Raw genomic sequence first — 22,678 nt, 5'->3', positions numbered from 1 at the left:
CCTCGACCAAAGCTTCTTGTCGTTTAGCAGCAAAACCTCTGCGTTGGACTCAACACATATTCTGTCCACTCTCCGTCAGTTGTCCTTCCACTCACGATAGCAGTTTGGGGATGTGAGACAGATAGCGAGAGCTGTAGGCTTTGTGCTCTTCGTAGTGGTCTTTGCCACATTTCCTGAGCTCAGATATCAATGAAATAGCGGCCACAAGAGTTTACTTGAACTTCAGCAGAGGTGACGTGTGAAGATGTGGCAACACTGATGGTCAACAGCACGTTTTAAAAATAGGCCATTATTGGAGAGGGAATTTCAGGGGAAAAGGGGAAGGGTTTACAGGAACGAGTATAAAGGACACATGGATAAAAACTAGGGGCGGGTGGAAACGGGAGGGAGGAGGGGAGGGCTGGGTGGGTGGGTTGGGATGGGAGTAAAAGATAGAAAATTGTACTGCAACAACAATTTAAATAAAATAAAAAAAATAAAAAAAGACCATTATTGGATACAATCTAACAGCAGGAAAAAAAAAAACCCTACCCTGTTAGGCAGAAAAAACATACTGTTTCATGTATTAAAAAAAAACACTCTCAAAAGATGCAATAGTCAGGAACATGGGCTTAAGATTTGGATATAGATTTGCTCTGCCATTTATCTGTGACACTCTGCAAGTAACCATTTTTGTCTCCAGTTCTCTCACCTTAAAAAATAGGAAATAATAGCTATGTAAATGAAAATTCTCAAGGTTTGAGGAGGGTGACATGGTTTACAAAGTTTTTTTGTTGTTGTTTGCATGGTGCCCCACATATATTAAGCACTGAACAGTCTAATTTTCAGGTCATCCACATGTCACTAATGTATGGGCCCCAAATCTGTGGGATATTCTGCAAGGGGCAGGGGTTGATTAGCATAATAGCACAACACAGGACACCTATGAAGAATGTGGTTAATATTAGGAAATTACCATGTAGATGTTAATCATTGACTTTGAACAGTGAAGGGCAATTTTCCTTATCCCTTATTCCTATGCTATAATCTGTAAACTCTTCCCTCCCTTTCCCCAATTGAAGAAGCAACTGAGTATTAGCCAGAAGCAACTGGACCTTGAGGAGAGAGCAAGAAAGGGAGAGGAGGAGGATGAAGAAAGCTGGAGAGGAATAATTTCTTGGAACTCACCTGATGTTGACTCAGTATAAACATATAGGTGTTCTGAAGGGGAAAAAACTTTTTCAAATGGGCCTTGTACATGTGTTTGTTTAACAGAAATGATTCCCACCCCCACCCCCCAGGGTTCTTCCCATCACAAAGGGGCTACATACTCAATATAGATTAGAGCAGAAGGTTATTCCAAACATTTAAAAGTGGTACGATCAGAGTTTCATTTAAGGGTACAGTGGAAAGAGAATGGACATTGCAATCCGAGTTGGACTCAAACTTGTGCTCACTATCAATCTTACTCAATGATGCTTTTGGAATCATTTAACTTCTCTGAGCCTCATATTCATCATCTATACATTTGGGCTAACTTCCACCTATCTTATTATTAGTACTCAAGAAGAATTAATATAAAGTACCAAGTACATTAGGGATTCTAACTGTTAAACTCCTTCCAAGCCCCAGTCCTTCAGAACAACGTTCACCAAAAATTTTAATTTAAAAATTAGTACTAAGTACTTTGGTCACTATATGTTATATTCAAAGTCATTTGATCACAATTTTCTTTTTAAAAATTTTATTTAGAATGCCTACTTGTAGAAGTTAGCATAATTTTACAGATCATTAGAAAAATTCAATTTTTCATCTCTGCAAACATAATAGGTTAGGAATAATAGATTAGAAAGGTAATACATTACAAAACAGTAGTCTATGACTATCTGTACATTTACGATGCACCTTAAGGAAAAGAAATTGACAGTGTGCTGTACTTACACTGTACATGTAACATACTTTTATTCTATTGTACAAAACTGACCAGTGGTAGTGTTTGACTTTATAAATGGCCATCAATCAGAATATTTCACTTTAGCATGCTAAAAAGTGAAAAAAATTTCAACTGACATTCTGTGGCTCATCAGTTCAAATGTTTTGTGGCATTTTTCTTTAAATTTCAATATTGTATATTGTAATACTAAAATAACTTTACATGATAAATGCAGAAATATAATATTCTGATATTTTAGAAAGTAATTCACATTCATTTTGTCATGGGTTTCTTGCAGATCTTCTAACTACATTAATCATATTGGGAAGACACTGGTCCTATGAAATTTTAACAGTCCATCTTCAATTAAATACTGTAACAAAACAAACAGTATGTTAAGAGTAACAAAAAGTAAATCAAATATACTAAATTCACACTATAGGTAAACAAAATGCAGCCAAATTATATAATAGTGGCAGACCACACATTTTTAAAGAATCTCTTTTTCCATGTAGTCAAAATAAGACAGAAGCTGAAATGTAAACTTAGTGATTTGTGTACACCTTCCCCCATCAGCTCAAATTGGAAAATTTGGTACAAATGTTAATTTTAATATTTTAGTTCTGACATTTAACATAATTCAAAATAATCTGCAGAGTCATGTATGGCTCATCAATAATGCCATTATTACCTATCAAACAAAATAAACCCCAAAATATTCATTGCTCACTAGAAATGCTAAACACTGGAAAAAATGGAATTTTATACATTTGTTTTCTTAAATATTTGACTAAGATATTCTTCAAAAAGTTAAAACTGCCTTTCAAAGAATTTTGTGTGTTTATGGCACAAGTTGACACCCAAAACAGTGTGAATTCCATCAAAAAGGCACTGTTTACAATACTCAGAATAATCTGACAAAGGGCTACTTTAATGATGTTTGAGGATGAAGAATATATTTGAAATAGGTAAACAGACAACCCTTATAAAAGTACAGCATTACCATCGAAATATATTTAGCTATATAAAAGGAAATAAGATGACAAAGAGAAATGACCCTTTATGACGTTTAAGTCTATAAACACTTTGAATCATATTGTACAGTTCTGTAACACAAAATGAGTAAAAGTATTTCTTAAAGGCACAAAAGCGTGAATACTACTAAATGAGGGTTATATTTTACAAGGCCAACTTTTTCAGTGGAATGGTGACAAAGATTACACTATATCTTCATAAGTGATACAAAAAACCGCTGATGTGAAATACAAGTAAAATATCTATTGCTGAAACTTATTTCACATGCCCTATTTATTGTCTTTTCCTGGCCAGCTACATCTCACTAAATAGTGAATGACTGAAGGCATAGTACATTCAACAACCAAAATAGAAAAGCACATGCCAATAATTCTTACTTAAATTTTCATGTGAAAAAAATAAAATTTTTGATTAAATGAAAAATAAAAGAAATAGGGTTTTAAGTCATACAGTTCTCAGACAACTGAGAACTATATATCACATTTATTATGAATCCATTTGTGAAGGAAGATTAATTTCAGAGAACATTCAAAGTCAATTACATATATGGCTAACTACAAAGTTAATTATGTGTTTTAAAGGATTCACATACTAAGCCTGGTATAAGCACTGATCTAAAACTAAGCCACCAATTCCTGAGTTTTGTGTTCAGTTTGCAGAAAGCAACTCATACAAATAAAAGCATAAGAAGACAACTAGATTAGATACATGCTTTTAGTGTAACAGTCGTTAAGTAACCCTGCTCTTTCTTATGAATTAGTTTTTGACTCTTTGGGTAATAAGAACCCATAACATCTGCCCTAAAAGGAAAATTAAAAAAAAACAAATTAAAGAAAACAACTACCTTCCCAGTCTTAGAAGATACCTATTCAAATAAACACTATTTAGACCAAATGTAAATAACCCACAAGTGGGTAAGGCTAAAACCTCAAAAAGGGGTTACCAACAAAATTTTCAGGGTTTAATGATGAAATGATTTTGTGATCGGCCAATCAAATTATATATAATATAAATTAATACTAATTAAAACATAAAAAAGATCAAATTGTACAATATTTACAAAATGTATATCAGTGAATAGGCAGTTGAGCATAACATTGGTAGCAGAATGTGAGTACAAAAATCATATCAACAAGTATGAAACACAAACAGAAATCTCCACTTGTTCTAGTGTAGCCATGTTATATCTATACTTATACTGGACATAGATACATCTTATTTATGTTTTAATCAATTTAAAAAATGTTTCATATGTACATATGGAATACAGCATTGTTTTGCCAAAAATACATGGGAAGTGGCTCTTCATAAAACCTAAGAATAATTAAGATAGCTATATTGGTTAGGGAGAAAAAGCAGGCTTTTTATCATTTTCAATTTTCATAATTTAGCAACCATCCTTTTACCTTTATATTTACCATGACATTAAACAGCTGATTGTAATTTTACTAGTGTCTGACAGTCTCTTCTTAGTCAAAGGCAAATGTAGACAGAGCAATTATTCTGACCTAATTTTCATTAATAACCATTTCAAAATCTATCCTTTTGGGATTCTAAGATATATATCTTAGAACAACATGTTCCTAAGCTTACCTTACATTTGCAAAAATTGCTTTTGAGGGCTACATTTATGTAAAAACATAAAGTAAAAATATTAAAGTAAAAAAGTTTAGGAAAAATTTTGCCTGTGACTGAACAAAAGGAATCTTTAAAGAGTTAGGGTTTTGCAACAGAGGTTACCAAGACCAAGGAGGAGAATAAAAAACTAAACTTCAGAACTTGATGATCTTATCTTCTTAGATGCTCAACTTACTGCACATGTTAAAGAAACCAATTTTACTGTACACATAAATGCCACCACACAAAGTGTCTTTTCTTACCACCTTTCTCCTATTTAGCTTTTGAAGTAAAATGTTGGTTTTAATTTCTTCTATTCTACTTATTCATGGAACACACTAGAGTCTAAATGAATGCTAAAATGAGTTTTTCATAATGAAAAGACATGAATTATTAGCATTACATATGTCCTATAAATATTTCTAAAATTTGGCCTGTGTTATTGGACCGAGTTAAAAAAATAAGAAATAAGGACAGCAATCAATTTTGACCACAGTTTTATCAACCAAGTGCTTAAGGTGCTGTTATATAGGTATAACAAAGATATAATCAACAGATCCAAGTAGCTGCATACCAGTTTTATATTGATATACACATATACCTTTGTACCTATATCTATAAATATTAAATTTGAGGGTGTTAAAAAAAAATCTTGTATAAACTTTAAGAAAAGCAATTTGCCACCTTGTATCTGTCAATATATCAATTTTGACCATACTTTTTTTCTTGCCGTTTCTAAGACAATTGAGCCGGCTGCATTGGAAAAGATTTTTTTTTAACAGTATAGTCTACTGAACTATTTAATATGTGTATTATCCCATCATTTCCCATTTTATAATTTCTTATTGATAGAAGTTTGTGCCTCTTATGTAGAAAATAGTTCATCATACATATATTTATAATATTGGTAACATTTTTCTTATGAACATTAGTACTACATCTCAGAACATACTATAGAATACAGACTTCTTACTATCAGGTATACATAAGACACATTGTGTATACATGTGGATTTATCATACTCACATGTAGACACATTCTCACAAAAGTTGGAAATGTTGTGGCACTTAACACATAGCTTACTTTAATAACCAAATAGAATAGCTCTTGCATCAGGTTAAGGATAAAAGGTATGAAAGGTCAAAACCTCTGCATTTGTCTCTAAGGTTTCGTTTCAGAATGATGTTTAATAAAGACCAAATCAACTCGAACATTGGTCCCAGGCCGGATCTGATCATTCCAGTCCATTGATTCAACTGTGAAGAACTATTTAAACATGAAATTTATTATGATTTGGAGCAAAATCAGGAGAAAAATGATGAAGTAGTCTTTTTGTTGCAGAAAATAATCCGTTGCAGGTGCACTTGAAACTAAATGATTTCGAAGAGCCATAATATTTCTACAAAAATAAGCAACAATAAATTTTTAAATTATTTGTCAAAAATTTTAGTACAGAACTTATAATTTGATCTATGGCCCACAACACTTAATTACAGTAACAAAAGGAACTAGCTCAATCAGTTACTACTACTTGAACAGGGAGCTGATTATGCTACATGGAGCTATTGTTAGGTCTTTTCTAACTCTATATTCCACATTATACCAAATATATTACTTAATGATGTGCATAAACATAATCATTAAAGTTTGATGATTTGAAATATATCACCTTTATTATTACAGTAATTTTAAAACAAAAATTTGCTTCTTAGTTGTTTCACTAAGATTTTTTATTTTAAGGGAGACAGAGGTGGAACTGGAGAAAAATTATAAATTACCCAGGAAAACAGAACTAGAAATAACATTTTTTATGAATCTGTGTGTGAAGGAAGATTAATTCCAGACAGAGACATGACTTGAGGTGGTGAACACACAATACAATATACAAATAGATTTATTATAGAATTGTACACCTTAAACCGGTATAATTTTATTATCCAATGTAACACCAATAAATTCAATAAAAATAAGTAAGTAAATAAAATGGGTTAATATGGGTTTTATAAAAGTTATTTGTGAAGTACTTGGAACAGTGCCTTGCACACTGTAAGCAACTCTATAAATGTTTATGATTATGAAACAAAATTTAACATCTGATACAGCAATGGGAGGCAATCAATCGGATGCTAGCCATCCATTGCTAGCCTTAGCAATGGCACAGGGTAAGCATCCTTTTCCCACCAAGGAACCCTCATAGACATTAATGTACTTCAGTTGCTGGATCATGGGGAGGGTGTTGGGGGGAAAGGTCTGGGACTGTTAGTGGAGCACTTGAAGGTCTCAGAGTAGTGGCTCTTTACCCACCGTTATGAAAAGATTTCAATATTTCAACAACTGGTACATCACAATTAAATATTAGCCATGAACAAAGGTGACTGCAGAGGCCTTTGTTGATGAATGTTCTCAGAAACCACCCCACTCCCACATCCAGCCCAGCTATAATACATTCCTAGTATACTACAGTAGTAAGATAAAGAGATTCCAATTTCACCCTCACAGCTGAGAGCAACCTCCCCACTTCCCCAGTATTTTAGCACTGAAAGGATTTCATACATTTGTCATCAAGTGACAGAAGCCAAGGCTCTATTTTAACGTAGCAATGATATTACAAATGTAAAGTTTGCACATGATTTCCTAAGCAACAGGATCCTTAACTACTCCTCTGACTCAAAGGAACAGTCACTGTCAGTATATATTACCTTTTAATTTCTTCCTGTGTTTGTTTTATAGATTCGATGGAATTCTGAATGTCTCCCAGTTCTATCCCTTTCTTTCTTCTTGTACTTGGTTTTACTGATTGAGCTAAAAGAACAGTTAGAAAAATGTGGTGAAAACAGTGACCATGTTTAATTATAAAAAAATCGACATTTCAACTTAATGATTCTCATGTAATACAAATTTTCCCAGGCATCATTTTTACGATTTAAAGATTAACATAATAATATGAATACTCTGCATTTTTGAAGTTTCAATCATATCCTTCCAAAACTAGAACACTATAGATATATTTAAAGTAACCATGAATTAGTTAAATTTTGGATGGTATCAGTTTTATTTTTTAACTAATTAAAACAGACAAAAATAGTTCATTGAAATAGATACTATTAATTTGGGAAAGGTAGTACCCTCTTCAGTCTCTTGCCCATTTCCCTACATCTGGGGAAGTCAGCTTTTTGAGCCACATTTTCAGTTTTATGTTCATTGTCAATGTTATCTTTATTCCCCTAGTCACCTAGACTTTAGGGTGTCCAACCTGTGAGCCATAAGCGACATGTGAGGGAGTTTTTGCTTATCTGTGGTGGCAGATATCACAAAAATTATTCACGGACCTTTTTTTTTTTTTCATAATTTTGCATCAGTTCTCATTTGTGTTTGTTTATTTAATGTGTGGTCCAAGATGACTCTTGTTCTTGCAGTGTGGCCCAGAGACACCAAAAGGCTGGTCATCCCTGCACCTTTCCAACTGCTTTTGATATCTCATCTACAAATTTTTATTGTTATCCTGCAAATTATATTGTTGTTTTTTTTCCCCTCGTGTAGCTTCTCCTTTCTTTCTGTTTTTGTTCAGATATCAACCTCTCTCCAGGTCTCAATTTTCTCATTTGTAAAATAGGACTAATAACATACAAACTTCATATGGTTGTAGTAAGGTATGTTTAAGTTCCAGTTTGGCACACATTAAATACTCAATAAATGTCAGGTAATATAGTGGAGGGATAAGAGAGTGAAGTAAAGAGCCAAAATATCTGCCTATATTACATACACATTGCCTTATGGGATATATGGCTTTAGGCAGGTCAACCTGTGCCTTAGTTTCCTTCTTACTAAAACGGGAATAACAGTGTAACAAATATTGCCTTCTAGCACATGGGTGCCATGTAAATCCTGCTTTTAAACCTTTATTCAGTTTATTTCTCTTTATTCCAGTAGCTTATCCACTACCTGCATTTCTCAAGCCTAGAACGTTGTACTGTAACTCATTATAAATTCATCAGAGTCCTTCTAAGAACACTCCCTCAGACTTAATTCAGCTACCTTGCCTTTCAACTCTTAGCTACTTTCCTTCTACTGATTTCCTGGCATTTATCATTTATTCACCTCTAGCATTCTGTAAAAATGAGCTCTCCAGTGTAGTGTGAGCTTAGAGACTATGCCTTTAAAGAAAAACTTTTTCTCCAAGTGTCTCAGATTTTACCTTAATCCTTTCTTGATTATATCTCAATGTAGTTCAACACGGTTTACACATTATCTGACTTGAACAGGATGGCACACTAGTTAATTTGGTTCCTAATTTTGATACAGTTACATTTTAACTTGTCTGTGATTTCTGAATACTACAATAATTTATTCTGAGAATGATAAACTTTTTTAAAGCCTGGAACTAAGCTCAAAGCTCAAAAAACACTTCATGCATTGAATCTACAAAGCCATCAACAACTTTTCAGAAGCTAACAAAGTATAAGAGCCACACTACAGTGTGGTTCTTGATTTGCACATTTCCCCTTTTTTCATACCCTGTGCCTTACCTGTGGCTTGGTTTTGCAATTGATCTATAATCTAAAATAGGGATTTTTTTTTGGCACGCCATTCCTGCCCCCACCAAAACTTTTACATATCTTCTTAAGTCAACATAAAAAACCAACTTTCATCTATCAAGCATAACATAGTAATATCCTTTAAAAATTTACATTCCTTTAGTGAATAATCTGCAATAATATTTTTACCTTCACTTCCAGATGAGTCCTGGATATCAGGTTCTGGGGATGAATAGCCTTTTGCCACTTTCTTCTGTTGTCTGGTTGGCTTATGTTTCATTTTGGGGACACTAACCTGAAAAAAAAAATTATGCTATTATGTAAACCTGACCTTTATAATTAAAGACCAATGTACAACTGTCAAAACTATCTGTTCAAAAGCATAATACATAGACATAAAAACAAAGATGAAATAGTCTAATTAAATTTAATAAATAAGATAAAATACATATATAGTCAAAGTATTTTATTTAACTTTAACAGAAGATATTAATTTGGCACAAATACCAAATGAAGATTGTATGTTTTTTATATTGTTTCCCTCTCACTCCTGATCCCTGTCCATTCAGCCTCCCCACCCCTACTAAGTAGATATTCACTGCTAGTTGTTTATATATCCTTCAAGAGACATTTTAATGTAAACACAAATATATAGAACTCCCCTTTTCTAACTGTATGAGAGTATCTCTAGTTGAAGGTTAAATAATAGTGTTTTTTTAATCATACTTACACCTTATTCCTAACATTATAAAATTTCCACTGAATGATGTTGGGTTTCCAACAAAATTATCTCCTTTTATTAATATCTGGATAATGTAGAAGGCATCTAATAGTAAATTACACTATTATTTTGCAGAGCATGATTTAAACTTACTAAAAGCATTTGAGCACATGAACAAAAGCATATCAAACCATCAACTAGGACTAAATTTTCCACAGAATAATAAATTTTATACTTTATTTTATAAATAAACTTGCAATTTTGGAAATATATCTTACATTTAAAAATGTAAGAAAACTAGAATCAAAAGGGCAACGTAAACTTACATGCTTAGAAAAACAGGAAACCAGTGGTCATATGCCTTTAATTCTGTTCTTACCTATTTTCTGTTCTTCACAGGAACTACCTCTAATTACCTAGTCCTTGAAATAATTTTGTAAAATATCATTCATGTGCTTAAAATAAAAATGTAATTTTTATAATTTTATTATAGAAAATAAATAATTAGGCAGGCTATGTATTTAGCCTACACTGTGTCCTCCTTCTCATGTGATGGAGACTTAAAATTCTGTAACATTTAGAATCCAAATCCACACCCTTAAAGTAGGTTCATACTGAAGATTGGTGACTGATGAGAAACTATTTCAAATGATAAGAGGAGTCAGCAATCTAACTTTTGATATATAGAAATTTATTGTGATCATAAATTCTACGTTTATGAGTAAATACAGATGCCCTGTGTGCCTCTATCTAATTAGTGTTGTTAAAGAAACAAAACTTAAGTATTTTTTGAATTTCTCAATTGTGACATGTATAGGTATATACATATAGGTTTTGCCACTTAATAATTTTTAAGTGTACAATTCAGTAGTATTAGGTACATTCACAATTTCTCCTTCCCTCAGTCTGTAGTAAGCTCCCATCTTTCTATGAATTTGCCTATCTTATATTAGATACCATATGTAGAATCATACAATATTTGTGTTTCTGTTTTCAATTTTTTTTGTAGTTGAACTGGAGTCACATGTCAAATCTATATTTAGCTTTTGAGGAACCACCAAATTATTTTTCACAGGAGTGGCACCATTTTATATTCCTGCCAGTAGTATATGGAGGGTTCTAATTTCTCCACATCCTTATCAACACTTATTTTCATTTTAAAATGATTACCATTTTAGTGGTGTGAAACAGTACCTGACCCCATTGTGGTTTTGATTTGTATTTCCCTCATGACTAATAATGAGCATCATTTCATGTGCTGTTGGCCTTCTCTATATCTTCTTTGAAGAAATGTCTATTCGAATCTTTTGCTTATTTTAAATTGTGTTGTCTTTTGTTGCTAAGCAGTTCCTTATATATCCTGGATACTAAACCCTTATCAGAAAAATGATTTGCAAATATTCTGTAGGTTGTCTTTCACTTTGATAATGTCCTTTGAGGCACAAAAGTATTGAGTTTTGATGAAGTCCCATTTATCTATTTTTTTGTTGTTCTGTGCGTTTTTAGTAACATATGTAAGAATCCATTGTCAAAAACAAGATCATGAAGATCTGCCCTATTTTCTTTTAAGAGGTTTATGGTTTTAGTTCTTATTTTAGGTTGTAGATCCACTTGAAGTTAATTTGTGTGTATGGCATGGGGTCCAACTTCTTCCTTTTGCATGTGGTAATCCAAATGTCCTAACACCATCTGTGAAAGAGACTATTCATTTCTCACTGAGCAGACTTGGCATCTTTGTCAGAAATCAACTGATCATAGCTTTGGGTTTATATCTAGATTCTCAGATCTATTCTGTTGGTTTATATGTCTGTCTGTAGGTCAGTACACACTGTTTTGATCACTGAAGTGTAGAAAACTTTCAAACTAGAAGTATGAGTCTCCCAACTTTGTTCTTCTTCAAGATTGTTTTGGCTATGAGGGCCCCTTGTAATTACATATTAATTTGAGGACTGGCTTCTCCATTTTGGCAAAAAGAGAGCTGTTGTAATTTTTATATAGAGAGCATTGAATCTGCAGATTTCTTTGGCTAGTACTGACATCTAAGCAATACTTAGTTTTCCTACCTAAGAACATAGAGTGTCTTTCCATTTATGTAGTTCTTCTTTATTTTCTTCAGCAACATTTGATAATTTTCAGTGTACAAGTCTTTTGCCTCCTTGGTTAAATTTATTACTAGGTATTTTATTCTTTTAGGTGATACTGTAAATTAAACTGCTTTCTGAATTTCCTTTTGGAATTGTCCAGTGCAGGTTACAGAGAAACAACTGATTTCTATATTCATCTTACACCCTGCAACTTTGCTAAATTTGTTCATCTAATAGCTTTCTTATATGGATACTTTGCGAATTCTACATATAGAATCATATCATCTGTGAATAAAGGCACTGTTATTTCTTTATTTCCAATTTGGATGCCTTTTTTCTTTCTTGTCTAATTTCTATGGCTAAAACTTACAGCACAAAGTAGCAGTGGTTAAAGTGGGCATGCCTGTTCCATTTCTGATCTTAGGGAAAAAGTTTTTAGTCTTTCACTGTTGAGTATTCTGATATATATTTTAGGGCGTTGCATTTTGTTAAATGGTTTTTCTATTGCAAGTGAAATGAGCATGTGATATATCCCCTCATTCTATTAATATGATGTATTATACTGATTAATTTTCTGATTATTTGAAATAAGCCAGGTGGTGAGAGACAAATACCATATGATCTCGCCTTTAACTGGAACATAATCAACAAAAGAAAAAAGCAAACAAAATAATCAGAGTCAAGAACAATCTAATAATAGCCAGAGGGGAAGGGGGAAAGGACAGTAGGGGAGAAGGGTTTTCAGGAACTACTATAAAGGACACATGGAGAAAACCAAGGGGGAGGGTGGAAGCAAGGGAGGGAGGTGGGTTTGGAGTGGGTGGGGGAAAGGGGTAGGGAGAAAATACAGACAACTATAATTGAACAATAAAATAATTTAAATTAAAAAATAATTTCCTGCCCTGGCTGGCGTAGCTCAGTGGATTGAGCGCGGGCTGCGAACCAAAGTGTCGCAGGTTCGATTCCCAGCCAGGGTACATGCCTGGGTTGCACGCCATGACCCCCAGCAACTGCACATTGATGTTTCTCTCTCTCTCCCCTTCTCCCTCCCTTCCCTCTCTAAAAATAAATAAATAAAATCTTTAAAAAATAATTTTCTTATATTAAGCCATATTTGCATTCCTCAGATAAATCCCACTTGGTCATGGTATATAATCTTTTTAATATGTTACTGGATTTGGTTTGATAGTACCTTGTGGAGGATTTTTAATATTTATATTATAAGTGGTTTTGGTCATCTGTAATTTTCTTTTTTTGTGATATTTCTATATGGCTTTGCTATTAGGGTAATGTTGGGCTAATAGAATGAGTTAAGAGGTGGGTTAGTAGAGGATATAAAGTTTCCTATCTCTTCTATTTTTTGGAAGAATTTAAGAAGGATTGGTGTGTGTGTTTTTTTAAAATGTTTGTAGAATTTACCAGTGAAGCCATCTGGGACTGGGCTTTACTTTGTTTGGAGGGTTCCCCCCACCCGCCCCCAAGGTTTTATTTATTTATTTTTAGAGAGAGGGAGAAAGAGAGGGAAACGTTGATGTGCAAGAGAAACATCAATAAGTTGCCTCTTGCGTACCAACTGGGGACGTGGCCCACAACCATGTGCCCCAATGGGGAACCAAATGGCCAACCTTTTGGTTTGCTGGGTGATGCCAAACCCAATGAGCTATATCAGTCAGGGCTGTTTTGAGGTTTTTTGATTAGTGATTCAATTTTTTAACTTGTTATAGGTCTGTTGAAAATTTCTATATCTTTTTGAGCCAGTTTATGTAACAGAGGTGTTTTTACGAATTTGTCCATTTCATCTCTGTTAATTTGTTGGTATGAAATCATTCACATTATTCTCTCATAATCCTTTTTATTTCTATAAGGTCAGTTATAATGGCCCCACTTTCATTTCTGATTTTAGTTATTTGTGTCTTCATTCTTTTTTTTCTTAGTCTAGCTAAAGGCCTGTCAATTTTGTTGACCTTTTCAAAGAAACAACTTTTAGCTTTATTCATTCTCTCGTGTTTTTACTATGCTCTAGTTTGCTTACCTCTGTTCTAAATTTCATTCTGCTAGCTTTGAGTGTAGTTTTCTCCACCCCCCCCGCCCCCGCTCCCAGCCCCCAGTTTCCCATTATTACATTAAGATATTAGCTTCAGCTCTTTCTTTTTTGAATGTAGGCATTCATAGCTATATATTTCACTTGGAGCACTGCCTTTGCTGCATCTTGTAAGTTTTGGTGGGTTATGTTTTTGTTTTCATTCATTTAAGTGTTTCCTAATTTCACTTCTGATTTCTAATGTGATTAATTGGTTAGGATGTGCCAATTTCCACATATTTGTAAATTTCTCTCTTTTCCTTCTGTTATTGATTTCTAGCTTCATTTCACTGTGGCTAAAAATACTTTGGATGTTTCAATCTATTGAAAATGTACTGAGACATGTAATATAGCTTAACATATGGTCTATACTGGAGAATGTTTCATGTGCACTTGACAAGAGTGTATATTCTGCTGTTGTTGGGTAGACTATTCTACATATGTCTGGTAGGCCTAGGTGATTTATTACATGGGTCAAGCCATCTATTTTCTTGTTGATCTTCTTCTGTCTACAGTGATCCCTCACCTATCTCGGGAGTTATGTTTCAGAGACCCCTGTGATAGGTGGAAATCTGCAAAGTAGCAGCATTATATTTATTTTATTATTTATATATATTTTAAGGCTTTATAAACCCTTCCCACACTCCTATAAACCTTTCCCACTCTCTTATTAGCCTTTCCCACACTCTTATAAATACTTCATATGCTCTTAAACACTTTCTACACTCTTAAACCTACATAATTTTAACAACATATAAAATTCTATATGGATGAAGTATACAGTCATCCCTCGCTATATCGTGGCTCACTTATTGCTGCTTCACTCTATCGCAGTTCTTAAAAAACCTGTGATACAGTGAAGCTGCAATAAGTGAACCGCGATATAGCGAGGGACAATTGTAGATGTTCTATTCATTAATGACAGTATTATATTAAATGATGTATCCATTGCTATAGAATGGTCTATTTCTCCCTTTATTCTGTCAATGTTTGAATCACATATTTTGGGGCTTCATTAATTTGTACATATATAGTTATATGTTCTTGAAAAATTGACTCTTTTATCAATAAATAACATCCTTCTTTGTCTCTTGTAACAGTTTTTGACTTAAAGTTCATTTTGTCTAATATTAGTATAGACATCCCAGCTTGTCTTTGGTTACTATTTGTATGGAATAACTTTTTCCATCCTTTCATTTTACTCTATTTATGTCTTTCAACCAACAATGATTCTCTCGTAGATAGCATAAAATTGGATATTTATCTTAATGCAATTTTCTAGTGTTTTTTGAGTGGAGAATTGAATGTATTTACATTTAATGAAATTACTGATTATAAAAGACCTACTTCTGCCACTTCACTGTTTTCTGTACATCTTATACCTTTTTTGTTCCTCATTTCCTCCATTTCTACCTTCTTTTGTGTTTAGTAGACTGTCTTGTATAGAATCGTTTTAATTCTCATTTCCTTTGTATATGTTTTAGATATGTTCTTTTGATCACCATGAGGATGATATTTACATCTAAATTTATAATAATGTAGCTAGAATTGATACCAGCTTAATTTCAATAGCACATAAAAACTTAGTTTCTATATAGCTCATCTTCCAACCCTTTACATTGTTGTCACAAATTGTATCTTTATACACTGTATGCCCAATAACAGACCTGTAATTATTATTCATTCATTTCTTTCAAATACTGTTAAGAAATAAAGAGTAAAGTTACAAATCCAAACTACAATAACACTGGCTTTTCTACTTCCCGTCTATTTATCTTTACTGAAAATCTTCATTTTTCATATGGCTTTCAGTGTCATTTCAATATGAAGAATTTTCTTTAGCACTTCTTAATTAGGATGCCCAAAAAGCCCATTTAGTTTTTTCTATAAAACAAAAAGACACATTTCTCACTTCCACCAATAACTTTATTGAGCATGTTGACTATCTCCTGCATGGTATTAACACTGATTGTCCTCAATGTTTCGATTTGATTGCTATCAACTTCAACCAGTCTACCTGACTGTGGAGCATCGTCTAGCAAAAAATCTCCAGCATGAAACTTCACAAGTTGCTTTTGACATGTTTGGTCACAGCACCTTTTCCATATACTGCACAAATGTTTCTTTTTTGCATTTCAGTTGCATTTTCACCTTTCTTGAAATAATAAAGCATAATATGCTGAAAATGTTACTCATTTTCTTCCATCTTTAATATTAAAATGGCAACATAAGAATTCACTAATTTTGGTATTTTTTAAAAATTCACGCTGTTATGACAGCTGTCACAGTACAATCTAACCAAATTGTTTTAAATGAAGTTCAAGACAATTAAGCACTATTAGAGCCATCATACAGAAAACACCAAATGAACCTTTGGCTAACCCAATACAACAGGTCTAGTGGCACTGAACTCTCTCAGCTTTTGTTTATCTGGAAATATCTTAATTTCTCCCCCATTTCTGAAGGACAGTTTTGCCAGGCAGAGAATTCTTGGGTGAGAAGATTTTTCTTCCAAAATTTTAAATGTGTCATTTCATGCCTTCTGGCTTCCATGGTTTCTGGTAAGAAATTGCCTATTACTCCTATTGAGGATCCTTCATATGTGACAAGTTGCTTCTCCCTGACCTTTCAAGATTCTCTTTGGCTTTTAACAGTTTGCTTATTATGTCTTGGTGTGGGTCTCTTTGAATTTATCCTATTTGGAATTTCTGGCATTCTGTGGACTTGTAGATTGGTATCTTTTATCAAATTTGGAAATTTGGAGGACTTCTTTCTTCAAATATTCCTTTGCTTGTTTCTCTTCCATCTATTTCTGTGACTCCCTTAAATGAACATGATGACTCACTTGATGGTAACCCATAGGTCCCTTAGGCTCTGTTTACTTTTCTTCATTCTTCTCTTTTTCTTCTTCAGATTACATAATTTCAGTTGTTCTCTTCTAAATTCACTGATTCTGCTAATAAATACTTCCAATGAATTTTTCATTTCTATTATTGTATTTTTACACTTCAGAATTTTTTTAGTTTCTTTGTACAATTTCTCTTTATTGATATTCTGATTTTTTAAATACATGTTTTTCTTGATTTCTTTTAGTTATTTGTTTCTATTTCCTTGAACTCTTTGAGGGTATTAATGATAGTTATTTTAAAGTCTTTTTCTGGAGGGGTCAATGATGGCAACAGAGTAGTGGGCAGCTCCGTTCATCTGCTCTCAGACACGGACCAGATTTGAAGTCAGAACAGAGTGGAGAGTAAGTGAAGCATCTGGGAGAGAGAGCATGGGTGGAGGAAAGCCCGTAGGAGTACTCAGGCACCTGCACACCTGTGGGGCACCTGCTGCCCTATGGCAAGGGCTTTTAGGTAGAGTGGGAGCTGAAAACCTGGGCTTTCTAGACAGACTGCTACTGCCACCCAGTCCAGCACTGCTGTCTGCACAGAGTAGAGGCAGCTGTAGAACAGCTCTGGACCCACAAGTTACCAGGGTGGTGAGAGAAGGAGGTGGCCAGCCCTGACTGAGAGACTGTGAATTTTGGGGAGAAGAGCGCGAGGAGAACAGGATCCCCAGGACCCATGCTATACCATGGGGGCCATAGAGAAACTCTTTTAAAAGGGGAGCTAAGAACAAAAAACTCACAAGCAGAGAAAATACTGAATGGAAGGACCCGACCTAACATGGCTCACAAGCAGAGGGCAGAGCAGAGTGGAGAATTTAGGCTGAAACTCCTGAGAGAGAACAGCAGGCTTAGGTCTGAAAGGCAGGAGCTGAATGCCTGAGATTTGCTCCCGTCAGCCAGAGCCTTTCACAGACAAGTAAACCCGACACCCAACTGCAGGATTACAGGCTCAGCAGAGTGGTGAGGTCTGGCCCAGTAGTTTCCTGCTGATGTGTACGTTTCCTCAGTGGGAAGAAGAAAAAGGCCCTGCGCCAGACACTACATGCTTGCTACACAGTTCCTCGGGCCCCGATTTACTAAACCCAGAGGAGTAGAGAAAATAGAGACAGGTGCAACACACTATCTTCTCTCCTGGAAAGCAGTTTAACGTTCATTTTATATCCTTCAAGTTTGGGCATAATATGGCACCAGATTTTATAATATAGTTAATTTCAAATCTCATATATTGCTCTTCCCTTCCCTACTCCATACTACCTCCTTCCTCCACCTTCATATATTTCTTTTAAATTCTATACTCTCTTGCTACAACTTGTTTCTAAACCACACTATTAGTAATGCTCCCTGTTGCAGCCTCCCCAAACCATTTGTGATTGTCATCAGCCATCTCACATTCCTTCTCCCATTCTTAAAATACCCTTATTCTTTCTACACCTTTATCAATCTTTGTTCACAGATAGTGGATAAGGTGGTGGTTATTATAGTTCTTCAATCTTATTTTTAGATGCTGAGTATCTTTGCATTTTAAATCTCACATTTCACTGTCCCCTTCTCCTACTCTATTTTGCTTTCCTTCTGTCCCTTTTTTTGTTTTAAATGGTGATTTTTCCCTGTCTTAGTCAGGATTCCATCCCTCAGTTTTAGTATTCCTTCTCCCTCTGTCCTCTCAAAATAACTTGTCTTTCCTCTAGACACATCTTAAGTTCTTCGGTCTTTCCTTGTTCCCTCTTATTTCTATTCCATCTGTATAAATCTTATCTCATTGGTTGTTGCTATCTCTGTGGTCAGATTTTTCTGCAATTAGGGTCATATATTTTTTTTATTATTTTATTTACATATATATTTTGATTGTTTTTTTCACACTAAATATGTACAAGTATATATATTTTCTTTAAATTTTGGTTTTAACCTAATACTGTATGCTTCTCCTCTCTTATTCCATTCACCTTCCTTTCTCCCTTTTGTAGTTATGAAGTAAATTTTATTTTCTTTCCCACTGTGCCTTGTCTCTATTCCCTACTCTTATTATTTGCCCCTTCCTCTACCCTCACAAAATCTCTTTTCTTTTAGCCATCTCATATTTGTTTTTCCTTTCTTATAATAGTCTCAATCTCTTTACACCTGATTAACATTGGCACATTGGCTGTTGATAGTGTAATTGTGGGTGGGGGATATCTTTGCAGGTGTGGATTCATTTCCTGGACTGTTTGATTTTTGTTCTGGCAGCACCTGTATAACAGGATGCAAGATGTGGAGGGAGGAGTGACTCTCAGTCTTTAGCCAGAGGGAAGAACCCACCAAAACCCAATTACAACCATATAAATGGCATAAAGGACAGCACAGGAGCATCAAGCTCAAGAGACCAAGGAGATTGCACCACTGAATCCCACAGGTCTTCTACCACAGAAGATCACATCATGAAGACAGGGAGTCAAAGCAGATAAATCTTACAAGCAGAAAAAAATAAGAAGAGTCATCTAAAATGGGGAGACAAAGAAACAACCCTCAATTGAAAGGAAAGGCTTTGTACCAGAAAGACGGCTAAATGAAATTGAGGCAACCAAACTATCAGATCTCAAGTTCAAAATAATGGTTGTAGGGCACTCAAGGAGCTCAGTGAGAACTTCAAAGAACACCAGGGAAGCTTCACAGAACTTCTTGCAAACTACACCAGCATGAAAAGGACATAGAAATGATCAGTAAGAGACAGTAGAAAATAAAAAATATAATATATGAAATGAAGAACACAGTAGAAGGAATTAAAAATAGGTTAGATGAACAAGAGGATCAAATCAGTGAGCTGGAGGACAAAGTAGAAAAAATACCCAGGCAGAGCAAAAAAATGAAAAAAAAAAAGACTAAAAAAAAAGAGGGGTTAAGGGAGCTGCAGGACAACATGAAACATAATAACATCCATATAATAGGGATGCCAGGAGAAGAGGAGGAACAAAGGATATAAACCTGTTTGAAAAAGTTATGATAGAAAACTTCCCTCTCTTGATGAGAGAAAATGTCATGCAAATCCAGTAATCACAGATGGTCCGAATCAAGATGAACCCAAAGCCCACTCCAAGCCACACCATACTTAAATTGGCAAAATTCTAAGACACAGAGAGAACCTTAAAGGTAGCAAGGGAGAAACAGGTAGTAACATACAAGGGAGCTCCAATAAGGTTAGCAGCTGATTTCTCAACAGAAATACTACAAGCCAGAAAGGAATGGCAAGAAATATTCCAAGTAATAAAAAGTGACAGCCTGCATCCAAGACTACTAACTCAGCAAGGCTCTTGTTTAAAATGGAAGGCAAAATAAGAAGCTTCCTAGACAAAAGAAGGCTAAAAGAATACAACTCCACCAAACCAGCCTTGCAAAACATGCTAAAGGGACTGCTTTAAGAAAATGGAGAAAAAGAGTGAGAGAGGAACAAAGGTACAAAGGAGGTACAATGGCAATGAATAAATACCTATCAATAATAACCTTAAATGTAAATGGATTAAATGCTCCAATCAAAAGAAACAGAGTAGATGAATGGTTAAGAAAACATGACCCACACATATGCTGCCTACAAGAGACCCACCTCAGAACAAAAGACCTACACAGACTGTAAGTGAAGGGTTGGAAAAAAATATTCCAAGCAAATGGACTGCAAAAAGCTTGCAGAGCAATATTTATTTCAGACAATATAGATTTCAAAACAAAGGCCATAAAAAGAGACAGAGAAGGTCACTTCATAATACCAAGGGTAGGATTCATCAAGAAGACATAAACATTGTAAACATATGCACCTAATGCAGGAGCACCCAAATATACAAGGAAAATCTTGGAGGATTTCAAGAAAGATATAGACAGCAACACACTTATAGTAGGGGATTTTAACACCCCACTAACAACAATGGACAGATCTTTGAAACAAAGAATCAATAAGGATACCTTGACAGTGACCAACACCCTAGATCAAATAGACTTAACTAGTATATACAGAACTTTTCATATCAAAGAATCAAAATGTACATTCCTTTCAAATACACATACAACATTTTCAAAGACAGACCACATGATAGGACACAAAACAAGCCACAACAAATTCAACAAAATTGAAATCATATCAAGCATTTCTTGGACCATACAGGCTTGAAACTAAAAACTAGCCTAAATGAAAAACCTCAAAAACAGTGAAACTCATGGACACTGAATAGCATGCTATTAAACAATGAATGGGTTAAGAATGAGATCAAGGAAGAAATCAAGACGTTTCTGGAAACAAATGAAAATGAACACACAATAGCCCAAAACTTAAGGAACATGGTAAAGCCAGTACTGAGAGGGAAGTTCATAGCAATATAGGCCTACCCAAGAAAGAAAAAATTCAAATAACCTAACCCTACAACTATAAGAAATGGAGGAATAACAACAAACAAGCCTGGAGCAAGTAGAAGGAAGGAAGTAATCAAGATCTGAGCAAAATTAAATGACATAGAGACTAAAATAACAATTCAAGGATCAATAAATCCAGGACCTGGTTCTTTGAACAGAGAAAATTGACAAGCCTTTAAGCAGACTGATCCAGAAAAAAAGAGAGAGGACCCACATAAATAAAATCAGAAACAAAAAAGGAGAAATTATAACCAACATCACAGAAATACACAAGATGGTAGAAATTACTACAAACAACTATATGCCATGAAATTTGAAAACCTGGGTGAAATGGACAAGTTTCTAGAAACATAAAATCTTCCATGACTGAATCAGGCAGAAGCAGAAAGCCTGAATAGACTGGTAACAGCTAGTGATACTGAAGCAGTAATCAAAATGCTCTTGACACTCAAAAGCCCTGGGCCAGACAGTTTCACAGGAGAATTTTACAAAACATTTAGGAAACAGCTAACCCCTATCCTGCTCAAACTATTCCAAAAATCCAAGAAGAGGGAAGACTCCCAAACTCTTTTTATGAGGCCAGCATCAGCTGAATTCCAAAACCAGATAAAGACACAATAAAGAAAGAAAACTACAAGCCAATATCACTGATAAACATAGATGCTGAAATCCTGAACAAAATATTGGCAAACTGCATCCAGCAATACATTATAAAAACCATACACCATGATCAAGTGGGATTCATCCCAGGGATCCAAGGATGGTACAATATTTGCAAATCAATAAATGTAATACATCACATAAACAGAAGGTAAGACAAAAATCACACGATCACATCAATAGATGCAGAAAAAGCATTTGATAAGGTACAGCACCTATTTATGATAAAAATACTCAGCAAAGTGGAGGGAGTAGAGGGAGCATACCTCACAATAATAATGGCCAGATACAAGAAACCTATAGCCAACATCATACTCAACAGGCAAAAACAAAGTTTTCCTACTAAGATCAGAAACAAGACCAGGATGTCTGCTTTCATGCCTTCTATTCAACATATTACTGGAAGTCTTGTCACAGCAATTAGGCAAGAAAAAGAAATAAAAGGCATCCAAGTTGGAAAGGAGGAAATAAAACTGTCATTGTTTGCAGATGACATGATAGTGTACACAGAAAACTCTACAGACTCCACCAAAAAACTACTTGACCTAATAAGTGAATTTCACAAAATGGCAGGATAAAAAGTCAATATTCAGAAATCAAAGGCATTTTTGTACACCAACAATGAAATATCAGAAACAGATATTAGGAAAAAAATTCTGTTTATTATAGCAACGAGAAAAATAAAAGTACTTAGGAATAAACTTAACCAAAAGACCTGTATTCAGGTAAAAGACCTGTACTCAGAAAACTACACAACACTGAAGAAAGAA

The 22,678-nt window shown here is 34.5% G+C and overlaps 1 protein-coding gene across 9 annotated transcripts in view; it reads right to left on the bottom strand.

Moving 5' to 3' along the window:
- Positions 1-1,706: 1,706 nt before the first annotated feature.
- OSBPL8 (oxysterol binding protein like 8) overlaps positions 1,707-22,678 on the bottom strand; it is a 179,952-nt gene continuing 158,980 nt past the window's right edge. For all 9 annotated transcript variants that reach the window (XM_045829129.1, XM_045829130.1, XM_045829134.1 and 6 more), the window contains 3 exons: positions 9,289-9,394; positions 7,264-7,366; positions 1,707-5,963 (listed from right to left, as the gene is read on the bottom strand). In XM_045829129.1, coding sequence (XP_045685085.1) covers positions 5,831-5,963; positions 7,264-7,366; positions 9,289-9,394 — 342 coding nt within the window. In that variant the 3' untranslated portion in view covers positions 1,707-5,830. The remainder of the gene's footprint in view (positions 5,964-7,263; positions 7,367-9,288; positions 9,395-22,678) is intronic.

The sequence above is a fragment of the Phyllostomus hastatus genome, unplaced genomic scaffold (genome assembly GCF_019186645.2).
Source record: "Phyllostomus hastatus isolate PE091 unplaced genomic scaffold, TTU_PhHast_1.1 phas_scaffold_93, whole genome shotgun sequence".
Lineage (NCBI taxonomy): Eukaryota > Metazoa > Chordata > Mammalia > Chiroptera > Phyllostomidae > Phyllostomus > Phyllostomus hastatus.
This window is presented reverse-complemented; position numbering and strand designations above follow the sequence as displayed.